A 15414-nucleotide genomic window follows, 5' to 3' on the forward strand; every position below is an offset into this window, starting at 1 on the left:
AGTAAAGAATCCTGCGGTTTAGAATAATTACCTTTATTAGCTTTTAAAATCTTGCTGAAGATCCCTTGTGGCACTTCGGAGTCTTCACTCTTTGGGGCTGTGTATACAAAATACACATTAAGCACATCTATTGAAATAATCGCAACCAAAAAATTAAAAAGACTTAATTTTGTGTAAATATTGAACCCATTTTATAAATTGAATTATCAATTAATGAAAAAATAGGGTAGCTCTACAAAGCTATCCCTGATCTGTGAAACTTCTGGTCTGGAAATTCTTTAGGTCTTTGCCTGAATCACCATGATTATCATAAACACTGTCACCTAAGCAAAGGGAGAGAACTTTAAAAAATATCCTGTTGCCAGGGTCTAAAAAACATGCCGATGATTATATGCGCATGTAACATATTTTAGGTATGTCATTAAATGTAAAATATCTCCGTTGTGTAAACAGCCGAAAACTGGAAATTGCTGCTTGGACGTGACATCATCAGCCCCGGCAGATTTAGAGCTTTCGCTCAAATGACACTTTATAGTATTCCTCTTCACTCCTCCCCCAGCAGCAAAATCAAAGTTTATGTGGAGAGGTGAGGGGAGGGACAGAGATGCTGGGCCAGCACAGGCAGTAATTGGACACTCCCAGAAGAGGGGAGGGCTAAGAGAAACAACGTGGGAGGGCGCTGTGCTAGGGAAGTGACTCTCAGAATAGTCAAAATTTTTTTGCAAGTTCAAAGCCACATTGCAGGTGAATAATAAATCATTTATGGAAAGGAAAATACTGTAAGCAAACATTGAAAATGTATTTTTCTAAGGGTATAATCTGCAATGTTTTAAATTGGTGAAAGGATCTCTTTAAAGTAAGGGATGTTTACCATAAGAGCTATAAAAATGTGGAATGGTCTTTCTTAGAGGCTGGTTCTAGATGGAGAAGGAAAATATTTTTTATAGATTATCTGGCCAGGCTGATTAGGACCAATGGAGCAGTGCAAACAATTTTTGATTTGGGAATTAGGAATTAGGATTTAGGATTAGGAATGTTATAAATAAAGGCTAATGAATGAGAGGAAAAAGCAGAACAAACAAAACAGCTGATAGAGAACAGAAATAAAGCAAAAATGATTCCTTAAATAAGAATGTTAAAAAGCTTACCATCTTTCTTCACTCCAAGTAGATGGTTCTGTAAAGTAAAGTTTTGTATCAATATCTTATTTCAGATGAAATACAATAATAACAGATAACAAGTCTTGGCCCCAACTCATCCCCATCCGGCAGAGTCCTCCTCAGTTCGACTGGGAATCTCTCAAAAGTGAGGTAAAATCCTTTCTTAGACAGATGTTACCACAACAGTCATCAAGATTTTACCGTATTCCCTGTTCTGTTCCCAAATATAACTTTTGGATTTCCCCTCACTTTCTGTCCTAATGGCAATGGGCTGTACAAAAGTCAAATCTCCCTACAGGGGACCTGCAGTAATAAGGAAGTCTTAAAATCTAAGAGGATTCCTAACCCCCCAACTTTTCCAAAACTAAGGGGATAACTATTTTGGTTTGATTTACACTTCACCACTAGCTAATATTGTTAGTAACTTCTTGGAATATACTTTCCTAAATATAGCTGTCACCTGTCCCCTGGACTGTTCATGTCAGCTCATCATCTCACCTGTATTTGTGCAGATAGAGGTAGACTGGTCACCAGCCCCGTAATACAGCCCAGAAGCAGGAGGAAGACTTTTTCATTCATCTTGTTCAGAATTCTCCTTCACTGTAATGTGAAATATCTTCTCTCTGAAGCTTGGTGTGACACTCATCTTCTGGATCACCTTTTATACAGGTACCAGAGAAGATCTGACCAATCATGAGACAGGAAACCAAATTTCAAAAATGACCTAAGTAGACGTGTATGGGAATTAGAAATGTATAATTATTTCATGTGTGACACTATGGTCATTATTATCTTATTATTGTCTTGGTGTCCAACGTGTAATTGATTGTCATGGTCTCCTGACAATTGTCTATCATGACATAAAAAGGTCTTGTGTAAGTAATATCGTTGTCAACTGATTTTTCCAGCTAAAATGTAAATAAATTGGGACTGGCAATGTAATGGCTCACTGAATTTGATTGACAGCAGTGAGAGCCAATGGTGCCCTGCTGCTGTCTTAGCCAATGAGGAGGGGAATCCCAGACAGCTGAGACTCTCGTGCAACATCTCTGGATCGAGATGGAGCTCAGGTAAGTATTAGGGGGTCGGGGGGGGCTGCTGCACTCAGGTTTTTTTTATCTTAATGCACAGAGATAAAAAAAAACCTTCTGACTTTAGAACCACTTTAGTTTGGGTAAACCTGGTCTTCACCCTAGGCCTAAGCACTAACCACTTTGCCACTGTGCCGCCCTGGAGGTGTAGCTGGTTGCTAAACACTGAATACTATCTATCACTATTGGCCTTGCTACTGCCTTCTTGGGGAACTCAAAACTGCAAAAAAACAAAGGTAGAGAGGAGACCCAAACAGCCTCATAGTGTAGTAATCATTTTTTTCAGTAAAGCAATCTTAAAACCAATAAATATTGCACTATCAAGTCAAGAAGGAGAAATGGCATATAGCCAAGCAGAGAAAGTCCCAGAACCAGTGGATCCGAGCCAGTGGCTCCAGCTGCTGTTAATGAACCGGCAACCACCACTGTAGGGGAGACACTGTGCAGTACCGAAGCATGGCGCCGCCCCCTCTCTCCAGCCACCCCCTCTATCACCAATAAACCAGTAGAAAGATTCATGCATTTCATGAATCTATCCATGGCCGCCGCTGCCACACCCTATTCAGGCACCTGGTCCCTTTTTGGGCACCTGAATTACAGCGCGGGGGGGGTGTTTTTGAAGCACCTGATTAGAGCCTTAGGCTCTGCTACCCATCACCTGATTGGCTGAAACAACTTGCGCTGTGATTTGACGCCTATCAGGTGTCCAATCATAGGAGAGGGCGGGAGGAGAGGACAGGAGAAGAAGACATCGAGGACATCGCCCGCCACGATGGGCACAGTGGGAGCATTTGATGGCACAGTGGGAGCATTTGATGGGCACAGTGGCGGCATTTCATGGCACAGTGGGGGCAATTGATGGGCACAGTGGCTGCGTTTGATGGCACAGTGGCTGCGTTTGGTGGCACAGTGAGGCTGCAATTGATGGGGGTTTTTTTCAGAATTTTTCATTTGTTTGCACCTCCCAAAAATCTTGAGCAGCAGCCGCCACTGACTGATAGTACTGACTGGAAAATGTGCCTCTTCATGATCGCCCTTTGGTTTATGATAACATATTTTCTTGTTTTTGAGTTTTCTGTTCCAATTGTTCCAGATATGCTGATATTGGATCAATAATGATGCTCGACATTTCATTTTACTTGTATAGATACATTAATTAGATTCTATATCTAGCTATATTTTTTTCATTTATGTATTACATTTTTTTTATCATTATTATCCACATTTAAATCAGAAAAATGTTTATTGTATTAAACAGGCAACATAACAGTCCGAAACAAGACAATACTATAAAGATAACATCCACATAGATATCCAAAGGTAGTAATTACAGAAACATTGACACAGACAGATGCCCGTGCCCACATACTCATATCAAATACAGTGCTGGTATTGTGCATCCTTGACTCTATCGCACCCAAAGTGCAACAAGGGCGCATATGATTATCTTAATTTAAATGAACAACAGAACCCTATGGTCTATTTGGACACAGGAACAATCTCTGATAAACAAGTTCCTGTGGGCTGAAACCAGGGGCGTCTAACCACAGTCCCCACACCTTTTCTAGCTTACTGGGGCTACCTCGTCATGTAAAAATATGGTGTTCCACAAGCAGAGAATTACCCACAGCAGACACCCAGGCCTTGTGTGTAGGGGTATCAGGGGACTTCCACAGTATTATGCCCTGTACACACGGTCGTATTTTCCGGCGGAAAATGTGTGATAGGACCTTGTTGTCGTAAATTCCAACCGTGTGTAGGCTCCATCACACATTTTCCATCGGAATTTCCGACACACAAAGTTTGAGAGCTTGCTATAAAATTTTCTGACAACAAAATCCGTTGTCGGAAATTCCGATCGTGTGTACACAAATCCGACGCACAAAGTGCCACGCATGCTCAGAATAAATTAAGAGACGAAAGCTATTGGCTACTGCCCCATTTATAGTCCCAACGTACGTATTTTACGTCACCGCGTTCAGAAAGATTGGATTTTCCGACAACTTTGTGTGACCGTGTGTATGCAAGACAAGTTTGAGCCAACATCCATCGTAAAAAATCCATGGATTTTGTTGTCGGAATGTCCGATCAATGTCCGACCGTGTGTACAGGGCATTAGAATTAAATGGCGGGCATGGAAAAGGGCCCTTCCCACTGATATCCTAGGGTGTTCATTCTCAATGACTTTCTCTACAACATTTAAGAGACAGCATTTGGGGTCCAATGGGATGTTTACCTTAAATACCATATTTAACCACTTAAGTACTAGCCTTGTTTCAAGATTTTGGTGTTTACATGTTTAAAACAGGGTTGCTAGAAAATTACTTAGAACCCCCAAACATTATATATTGTTTTTTTTTCTAACACCCTATAGAATAAAATGGCGGTCATGGCAATACTTTTTTTCGCACCGTATCTGCGCAGCGGTCTTACAAGCGCACTTTTTTGGGAAAAAAAATCACTTTTTTTAATTAAAAAATAAGACAACAGTAAAGTTAGTCCAATATTTTTTATATTGTGAAAGATAATGTTACGCTGAGTAAATTGATACCCAACATGTCACGCTTCAAAATTGCACCCGCTCCTGGAATGGCGTCAAACTTTTACCCTCAAAAATCTCCATAGGCAATGTTTAAAAAATTCAACAGGTTGCATGTTTTGCATTATAGAGGTCTAGGACTAGAATTATTGCTCTCGCTCTACCGATCGCGGTGATACCTCACATGTGTGGTTTGACCACCATTTTCATATGCGGGCGCTACTCACATATGCGTTCGCTTCTGCGCGCAAGCTCGTCGGGACGGGGCGTTTTAAAAATATTTTTTTTTCTTATTTATTTTACTTGATTTTATTTATTTTTTCACTGTTTAAAAAAAAAAAAAAAGGGTAACTTTTATTCCTATTACAAGGAATGTAAACATCCCTTGTAATAGAAAAAAGCATGACAAGACCTCTTAAATATGAGATCTGGGGTCAAAAAGTCCTCAGGTCTCATATTTGGACTTAAATACAAAAAAAATAAAAAAATAAAAAATTGTCATTTGAAAAAATGACAGCAGAAAAATGTACCTTTAAGACGTATGGGCGGAAGTGACGTTTTGACGTCGCTTCCGCCCTCCTATGGTATGGAGACAGGTGGAGGCCATCTTAGCCTCACACATCTCCATACCACAGACATGAAAGGACCCGACGGCTCCGGTAAGCGGCAGAGGGCGCAGGAGAGCGGCGGGAGGGGGGTGGCACCTCTCCCGCCGCCGATAACGGTGATCTCGCGGTGAATCCGCTGCAGAGACCACCATTATTGTAAACAGAACTGCCGGCTCTAAAGATGGATACCTCGGTTGTTGCAGCAGCTGCTGCCGTTACCGAGATATTCCTCTTCAAACTGCCAAACTTATAGATACATGAGCAGGTCAGTAAGTGGTTAATGTATCTACAACCTGCCCCAATAGTGATGAGGTTTAGGGCAATGCCATAATAGATGGATTAAGTCCCTGTGGTTCCTTCTGCATCTATGGCAATATGGCTCCATACTGTATCCCATCTTATAAAGCTTCAGGGGAGTGTAGTGAGAGCGTAGGAGAATGTAAAGTTGAGAGAGCTTCTGGGCCATGTTTAGAGAGCAGGTTACCACAGCCTGATACACCTCTTTCTATTGATCACCCGACATTGGACCAAGGTCTCTTTCCCAAAGCGAAGTCGCTTTGCTAGGATGGCCTTTGTGGAACGCAGACAACAACATGCTATAACATTGTGAATAAGACCTTTAGAGCTTTCAGCCATTTTGATCAAGATGAAAATAGGGGTGGAAGATAGATAGCATTCCTGCATGTTCTCCTGTGCCCTGACTGCATGACAAATTTGTAAGTAGAAAAGCTGCATATGGGCGGGTAGCAAGTATACGGCTTGCAGGGAAGCAAAAGGTAACAGAAAACCATCCTTAAAAACCTGAGACATAGTAACTATCCCATATGCCTTCCACCGAGCGCCATGCACTAACTTGGCTAGTTCTGAATAGTTACTGTTTCGCCATATCAGGCTATACTTTGTATACCCAGTGACATGTTGTACGTATTTAGCCTTGCTCCATGTTTTTTGAAGAAGATGAATGTCAGTAGGAGCTTATTTCATTTAGTAAAACTAAGGGCCTCAAGACACTCTGAGATTGAATCTCTCTGGATATGGGCCAGCATAACATGGGTTGTGGAGGGAATGTGATCTTCAACAGATTGTGTAGAGGCAAACCCAGGGCCAATTAAAGGCTGTACTTTTGCAGCTATATAATAGAGCCAGGGGTTAGGAAGGTCTAGGCCCCCCATCCTTAGATCGTTGTAAATGATCCAATTTGATTCATGGTGTGCGCTATCCCCATAGCAGAGTTCTAAAGAAGGAATTTACTATTCTAATTGTTTTTAAGGGGACAACCGTTTGGAAGGCAGTGAGGTGTGCATTATCCACATATACTAACATGTCAAGATAAGAGTCTGATAACACGTTGGGACTTGCACAGCACAGGAGAGTGAGCATTGTGATATGCTCCGTAGGGGAGTTGTGTAATGGGCAGAGAAGCTTCGGCACCAGAATCATTTTAAGGAGATAACATGTTGTCTGCATATAACATGTTTTTTCCTGAATTTCCCCATAGTGAAGCCCCATAATCAGGGGGTTGACACATATGAGGACAGTTAATGGCTCAATGGTGAGCGAAAAGAGCAGTGTAGATAGGGGACAGCCCTGCCTAGTGCCTCTTCCCAGAGCGAATGAAGGTGAGACCCTATCTAGAACTCTTATGGATGCAGTTGGCGCACTGTAGAGGAGACGAACCCAGAATATAAACTGTGTACCAAAACCAAATTTGGACAGAACCAGCCTGAGATAGTCCCATTAAACACCATCAAATGGTTTATGAGCATCAAGGGATAGGAAAGCTCTGCTACCCATATTATATGTCATGTACCTGGGTGTATTCAAACTGGGATGTTCCTGGTCCCACAGCTGCAGTCTTACTTGTGCCACAGAAGAGCTCTGGAGTTATGGCTATGTTCTCTCAGTTTTAAGCATTACCTCGGACTCACTAGTCGCACCTGCTGCCAGCTGTGGACAATCTACAATCAAAGCAGCCCATAAATATCAGCACTTCCTATCTCTCAGTGCCCTTTTTTGTGGACTAGCTCCTTGGGTGTTGTGACTGCTTTGTGACTCTGAATACTGTATATGAACTTCTGCCTGAATTCCTGACTACTCTCTAGCCTGCTGATTTTGTACTTCACCATCAGCTCGTGTATGACCTTTGCCTGCCTGATCACTCTCTGGATTTCGATCGTGTACCTCTTTACCTGATCGGTTGCCAACCAGATCTGCCTGACTAAGTTTTTGCCTGAATCCTCAGCACACAAGCTCCACTTCGGACACTACCTATCACAGGTACCTTACATTTTGTGTGGGCAAGACCGCTGATAAGGCAGTACAGCCAGCCCTCCTGTACTGGGCCCAGGCCTCATCAGTTCGAAAGGGGGGCCCAGGCACCTGCTGAGCAGAAGGGCCAGTAGTGATGCCTTATTGCTGATGCTTGTGACTCTTGTGCATTGCAGGCAGTTTTTAATTTTGCTTTTATTCCAACTGCACTTCAAGGGGATTGGCTCTAATATCTGTTGCCCCTTCCCCCTGCTGCCTGGGACCCCTCTGTGCTGGCAGTGCTGCCATTTTCCCTCTTCTCCTCTCCCTCCGGCTGCTGCTGAGGGCACACAGGTGGATTATTTCAGGATGGTGAGCGGGGGGGCTCACAATCCTGAATGAACACACCACCCTGAACGAACACAGTGAGCAAGCGGTAGGGGGGGTGCAGCTATTGCCTCTGTTCCGCTATTCACTTGAATGGTTTTGTTCACAGGGGTATAATTTCTTCCATGGCTTCAAAGCATATCATCACGGGAGTTGCATTTTAGCAAAAATATAATTTTATATTTTCGGAGAAGGGGGGCACTGTCATGTGGGCTGTATGGGGCCCTGTGATTTCTATCAGCAGACCTGTCTGTGGGGGTCTGCATGTTAATAAAAAGTCTTCACAAGTTGACTACTGTTGATTTTCGGGGCATAAAACCAGCCTGATCCTGGTGTATCACCGACAGCGTGACCTCATTAAACTTAAGAGCTGGGACTTTTGCAAAAGTTTTATATCACTCAGGAAGAAGGAAATTGATCAGTTCCAGCTTTGCACTACCTATGAAACAGGTCAGCCAATCATGCAACTCTTTATGTATCGCATATATATGAAATGTACTTATTCAATATATATTTTACTTTGCAAATTCCATCTGAAATAGGCCAGCTCAACTCGTTCCTATATATAGTCTCATATGTATTTTCTTGTATGTCTTACATAGATTTATATATATTTATTTTTATACATGTGGTTTTTTTATATAAATATCCAAAATAAAAACGATATGCAAAATAAAAATTATTATGTGTTATCTCAAAAAAATGCATCTAAATGTCCATAAAAGTCCAAAACCAATTGAACAGCTAAGGTGCCAGCTGTGATTTATATTGTACTCTTAAAATTGCTCCACACTATTCATGCAGCAAAAAGTGCCCTTCAGTGATTCCATTCCTTCTCCTGTACACACTGAAACTTACCAGATGTTTCGACCCAGGTCCAAATGCACTTGTGTATTATATCCAGAGTCTGTGTCCCCACCTCTTTAAGCCCCCTCATGTATGAACACCAACTCAGGGTAAAAGGGCATGGACAAGATTATTGTGCAACCATTTTTTTAATAAGACAAATGTATCGTACGCAAAGATAATGAATGAACACTCACATATTCTGTTGCCCAGACCGACAACCCGTGAATCTGTCTCTAGTAGGCCGGCCGCCACTTGCCCCACATGAAGAAGTTTGCATTTCACTGGCTGAAAATTTCATCCCCGAGGTGGAGTTACATGGCCACTGACATCACTTCTGGTGACAAAGTGTCCTAGGAGGGGTTTTACAAGATCTATCAGAAGAGCAGCAGGGGTATCATTAATGCGTGGTGGTAATCTGTTGGCACAATGATTTTACTATATAACATGTTTTATACATAGACAGATACAAAATCTTTATATATTTTTCATAAAAAGAAAAAAACTTTAAAAAATGTTTTTTACATTACAATTATTTATGTACATTTGTTGTAAATAAACCATCGATTAATTCATTTATTATCAATGCATAAAGATAAAATTATATAAAATGATTGTGTATACATACATAAGGTTGATCCGTCACAATTCCATCAATTGGTTTTTTGGTTTCATCTATTTATGTATTTCCTAACTCAAATTTAGCATGCCATTCGTTTTTCATATGCCGCATAGATCACACAATGATTGGCAGCATCCGGTAGGATGATTAAAGGTTAATACCCACACTGCTGGACAGGTATTTACATCCCAGAGGTTACTGTTAGTTTGTCTGAGGAAGGACAGAAGTTGCTCTCCGAAATGCATCTCCCATGATTCTATGCAATTGACACAAGCAGCAAGAGACTGAGACACTGCAATTCTGTGTAGAGGCATTCTTTCCAGCCAGCACTATCAGCGTCTCCCCTGCAGCGGTGGTTGACAGTTGCCTGGTAAAGTCGGCTGCTTGGATCCACTGGTTATGGGACTTTCTCTACTCGGTTATATGCCCATTCCACACCATAATCCCTCCTCCACCAAATGACTTGGACCAGTGCACAAAGCAAGGTCCATAAAGTCATGGATGAGCGAGTTTGGGGTAGAGGAACTTGACTGCCCTGCACTGTCCTGACCTCAACCCAATAGAAAACCTTTGGGATGAATTAGAGCGGAGACTGCGAGCCAGACATTCTCTCCAACATCAGTGCCTGACCTCACAAATGCGCTTCTGGAAGAATGATCAAACATTCCCATAGACACACTCCTAAACCTTGTGGACAGCCTTCCCAGAAGAGTTGAAGCTGCTAAAGCTGCAAGGGTGGGCCAACTCAATATTGAACCCTACGGACTAAGACTGGGATGCCATTAAAGTTCATATGCGTTTTAAGGCAGGTGTCCCAATACTTTTGATAATATAGTGTATTATGGGACTGTTTTGGCATCCCTCTATTCCTTTGTTTTTTTACTAAAAATGATCCCACTTGTTTATGTCAGGAGCAGCACTTGAGGCCCCCTATATCCATTTGAAAAACTTTCATAAAAAAGGGTATTTCCTTATAGAAAATTTGAATATCACCATGACAGTGCTATGGCCTGTCATAGAGAATAAAACTGGATTTTTTACATATGTGTAAAATCCATTTCTTTGAGTTTATCATTGAAAACAGAGCAGCCATATTAATCTTTACTCATAAGGGTTACGCACCACCTATAGTGATTGGACAATGGAAAAAAAAACATGCCATACACCTCAACATAGAGGGGAAGGACCTCTGTGTCCTGTTATATACTCCAAAAATTGGATTTTACAGGTAAGTACAAAAATCCAGTTTTCCCTATCATACATCACGGGATGTGCACCGTCCATGTGACAGTGACCACTCAGAATCCACCTGGTCCATCCTTACAGTTCTGGATGGAGAGGAAAGAAAGCAGCGAGGATTCCAAATTCCTGGAATGGTGGACGGCTTGCGGGAGCCCTGACAGCTCAGGATTGTGGGAGGTAAGTACAGCGAGGACAGGGGGGTGGGGATTGCATCCATTGTTAGGTCACCTTTTCATGTTTTCTGGAAGGGTGAACTATCCCTTTTAAGATTTACATATAATTCTATTCTTTATCTCCCATGTCTAAAATGTCTTTTTTTTGCCCTGAAGCTTGGAGATGTAATCCATAGCCTTCTTGAAAAACATACCATTATATGTCAGCTGTAAAAAATCAATTGTACTGCATATAAAATACAACTGGATATTTACTTAGCAGTGTGACATAATAAAATGAGTAAGTCACAAAGTCATTACAAAAAATGTAAAAAAAAAAATAGATTAACTCAGTTAAGCACAACCTTACCATAATAATGGCCATGTGACCACATGTAACATGATTACATACCTGTAATAGCTGTGAGCTAAAGTAAACCTTTAATTGTCCATTCATGCCAAAGAAACAGGTTGATTTAATTGGCCCATCCACTCTCACCATATGGTCCCCTTCTTCAGCAGAAAAACACAGAGGTAGATATCTATAATGTAAATCATAACTGAAATACAATTACCTACTTCAATGCATTTCCATATATACAGTGGGTAGAAAAAAGAATCACCCCCTTTAAAATAATTACATTTTGTTGCTTTGCAGCCTGAAATGAAGACAGACACAGTTTTTTGTTTTATCCAGCTGTATTTACTCAGTGCAACTTATAACATCCAAGTGAAAGATATAACACCAACATGTCAGAAAAAAATAAACAAATTCTAAAACAGAATCACTGAGTTGGAAGAAAGAGCACCAAATTTTGCTTTAAAGTGGAGTTCCGCTTAGAAAAAAAAAAAAAAGAAAAGTCAGCAAATACTGCAAATACTCAATACAAATACTGCAGATGCTGACTTTTAATAATCGGACACTTACCTGTCCCAAGGTCCAGCGATGTGGGGGACCGAAGCCCCGCTAGTCTCCCCCTCCGCTCGGCGGCGCGGGCATTTTAACTGTGGGCGCCTGGTTGTGGCTTCACAGCTAGGCACCCACTGCGCATGCTGTGACTGGCCGCACAATCATCTGGGTCCTGTCATGTGTCCCAGATGATTGCCTAGAGGGAGGGGGAGAGGTGATCTTCCTTCCTGCGCCGGGGGAAGTGACGTCAGGAGCCCAGGCACTGAAGGTGGCAGATTACGAGGGACCCCCTAGCAACAGGCATTAAAGAGGTGAGTAAAAAACTTTTTTTTTCAAATGTTTTTTTTAATTTTTTTCATGCACATTAATGATTTTTTTTTTTTTCGGTGTAACTCCACTTTAATTACAGCCTTTATGCCGCGTACACACGGTCGGACTTTTCGGCTACAAAAGTCCAACGGACGGCGCTGGACCAAATCCGGCGGACAATCTGACTGTGTGTGGTGTGCATTGAACTTCCAACGGACCGTTTCGGTTGGAAATCCGACGTACTTTAGATTTGAAGCCTGCTTCAAATCTTTGTGTTGTAACTTCGCCGGACTCCTGACGGAAAGCCCGTTCGTCTGTATGCTGGTCCGACGGACCAGATACGACGCAAGGGCAGGGTACTGCATCTCGTGCTCGCTGCAATAGGAAAAACAAAATTTCCTATTGCGACGAGCGTGGGGCATCCCAGGCCCTCAGGTCTGGTATGGATTTTAAGGGGAACCCCCTACGCCGAAAAAACGGCGTAGGGTTCCCCCCAAAATCCATACCAGACCCCAATCCGAGCACACAGCCCGGCCGGTCAGGAAAGGGGGTGGGGACGAGCGAGCGCCCCCCCCTCCTGACAGTAGGATTTATGGATTGGATTTATGTCAAACATATCGTTTGGTTTTGAGGCCAAATAATTAAATTTTAGTCTCATCTAATTATAACGCCTTTTTCCATGTTGCCTCAGAATCTTCAAGGTGCGTTTTGACAAAGCTCAGTGGTGGCTTCATAAGGCCTTTCTTGAGGAGTGGCTTTTTTTGTTGCAACCCTCCCATACAAGCCGCATTTGTGGAGAATTTGTGATATTGTTGTCACATGCACACAATGGCCAAACTTTGTTATAAATTCCTGCAACAGCTTCAGAATTGCTGTAGGCATCTTGGTTGCCTCTCTGACCAGGTTCCTCCTGGCTCTTTCATCCAGTTTGGAGTGATGTCCTGATCCAGGGAGGATCTGTGTTGTACCAAATACCTTCCACGTCTTAATAATAGAGTTCACTGTGCTTCTAAGCATTGATAAAGCCTTTGAATTGTTTTGTATCCATCTCCTGATTTGAAGGCTTATATGCAAGTAATTGGGCATACAATGGTTATAGGGGTCCAGATCCTGCCCTGTATCAATAAAAAAAGTTTGTAAAAACATCATTTTTAAACTAGCAGTGATTTTTTGATTTTTAAAGTGAAAGCATAAAAATAAAAAAATCCTTCCAATATAGTTCCTGGGGGGGGGGGGGGGGTCCCCTTAGTCTACCTGTAAAGTGGTAGATCTGTACCATGTCTAGAATCTGCTGCAGCAATAATTGCATTTATAAAGCCAAAAATATTTCCCTGCAAGCTGCATTTATTTTGCTCAGTAACAGCTGGTGAGCCAGTGTGAATGATGAGGTCACAATGTAGTGCACTGGGAACAAGATTAGAGATTTTTTGGATACATTCTGGTGTCACTTTGACTTTGGATAGAAGTAACAGGTGCGTAAAAATTGGTCTTAGGGGGGTTGGTGGCGCCTTCTCACGGTAACCCTATAGAGGTAATCTTGATGAAAGCAAGAATTGACCTTGCTGTAAAAAATTGCAATGATATGCACCTGTCAAACAGGTGCAGAAAAATTGGTCTTTGGGTGTTAATTGTGCCCATGAAACCTATACCAAAAACATTCTTCCAGATGAAATGATTGAACACCCTCAAAGCTAGGCAGGTTCGAAGTCCCGCAGAGATTCCACATCCCAAAAAGACTTAATCAGTGGCATCTGCATCAGGGGCTTCATAGCTGGTAATCCAGGACTGATTCATTTTTATAAAAGTTAAACAATCCACAGAGTCTGTGGACAGATGTGTTCTATGATCAGTAACAAAACCTCCTGCAGCACTGAATGCCCGTTCCGAAAGCACGCTGGATGCAGGGCAGCCCAACAACTCAATAGCATACTGGGCAAGTTCTGGCCAGTGGTCTATTCTCATGACCCAGTAAGTCAGTGGATCGTCAGCTAGAAAGCTTTCTATCTCTGTTTTGGCCCCGAGGTAAAAAAAAATAAAAAAATAAAGTGTAGCGCTATATATATTAAACAAGAGGTCTTACGTGCGTAGAAACAGTGAATAAAACCTAATCACCCCTTGTAGAACAAAGGTATGAAGTGCATAGTAAAGTGACACTGTGTAATTCAAAACAGCAATTGAAATACAATATAAATATTGGTGATCAATTATAGAAATTAATACATTATATCTGAAAAACCATGAAGGTTCGGCAGATCAACCACTCAAATTCATATAAAAAGTCCAAAATATAAATTAATAATAAATTGTGAAAAGGAAACCACCATCGACAGTCTATGGGGGTTGTGCGTTGAAAATAATGGAAATATGACTCCCAAGTTCACACGTAGATGGAATTCATCACATCTGGCAGTCTTGGTAAACAATGAGGGAACCACAGGTGAACAGAGGGTCTAGATGGGTGGCAGTACCATCACCGGAACATCAAGAGGCTTACCGGAACTTGATGACTTGGAAAGACCTACGTCTTACAAGTCAAAAAGGCTTGTTGACCAACAGGTCTGGACAGGGTAACTCGTCAAATATCCTCAACTTGCAATGGGGAGAGGGGTATCAACACAGCTCAGACTGAGGCGCAATTGCACATTAGATGAAGATTTTAAGAGGGAAGCTGCTATGTTGCAAGAACGATTGCTTGTGAGGAGTTATAGCAGGATCTTCCTTAGGAAGGCTTACAACAAAGTAAGAATTCAGGACAGAAATACATTGATCTTTGCAGCCGGCCTGAGACGCTGTGAAAAACATTGGCCCCGAGGTAATCGTCCACCATGTGATGCCGATGGGATATGGAAGCTGACAACCCTGGGCGACGAGGACTAGAAAAATTCCAAATTGCCTCACTTAGGCAGACGCCTTCTCCAATGTTCCTCTCTTTAACAACAGAAGACTCAAAATTACATTTTCCACCACACTGTAACTTACTGGAGTTAGGAAAAACGTGCAATAAAATCCTCTTTGATGTGTCCTCAAGAGATTTTATCTTTTGCACTCTCTGTGGGAATGGGATAAGTTCTGAGACCTTCCCCTTATAACGGTGTTCAAGGAGGGTTGCCAACCAGTAATCTTCCTTCTCCTTTTTGCCGCGTATTCTTGGGTCCTTTTGCAGGCTTTAAAGCATGAGGTTGCCCATGCGTCCTCAAATTTGCCGAGGCTTGAGAAGCAGACTCCTCGGGGTCATTCAGGATGACAACATCTGGAACTTCCTCCTCCCAGCCACATACTACTCCTAAGGGTCCTGGGGTTG

At 42.1% G+C, this 15414-nt stretch overlaps 1 protein-coding gene across 1 annotated transcript in view; it reads right to left on the reverse strand.

Annotated features, from left to right (window-relative positions):
* Window positions 1-15414, reverse strand: part of LOC141117812 (embryonic protein UVS.2-like) — a 116510-nt gene that overhangs the window by 7530 nt on the left and 93566 nt on the right. The window contains exon 10 of the mRNA XM_073610843.1: window positions 32-97. Coding sequence (XP_073466944.1) covers window positions 32-97 — 66 coding nt within the window. The remainder of the gene's footprint in view (window positions 1-31; window positions 98-15414) is intronic.

The sequence above is a fragment of the Aquarana catesbeiana genome, linkage group LG13 (assembly GCF_042186555.1).
Source record: "Aquarana catesbeiana isolate 2022-GZ linkage group LG13, ASM4218655v1, whole genome shotgun sequence".
Taxonomy (NCBI): Eukaryota; Metazoa; Chordata; class Amphibia; order Anura; family Ranidae; genus Aquarana; species Aquarana catesbeiana.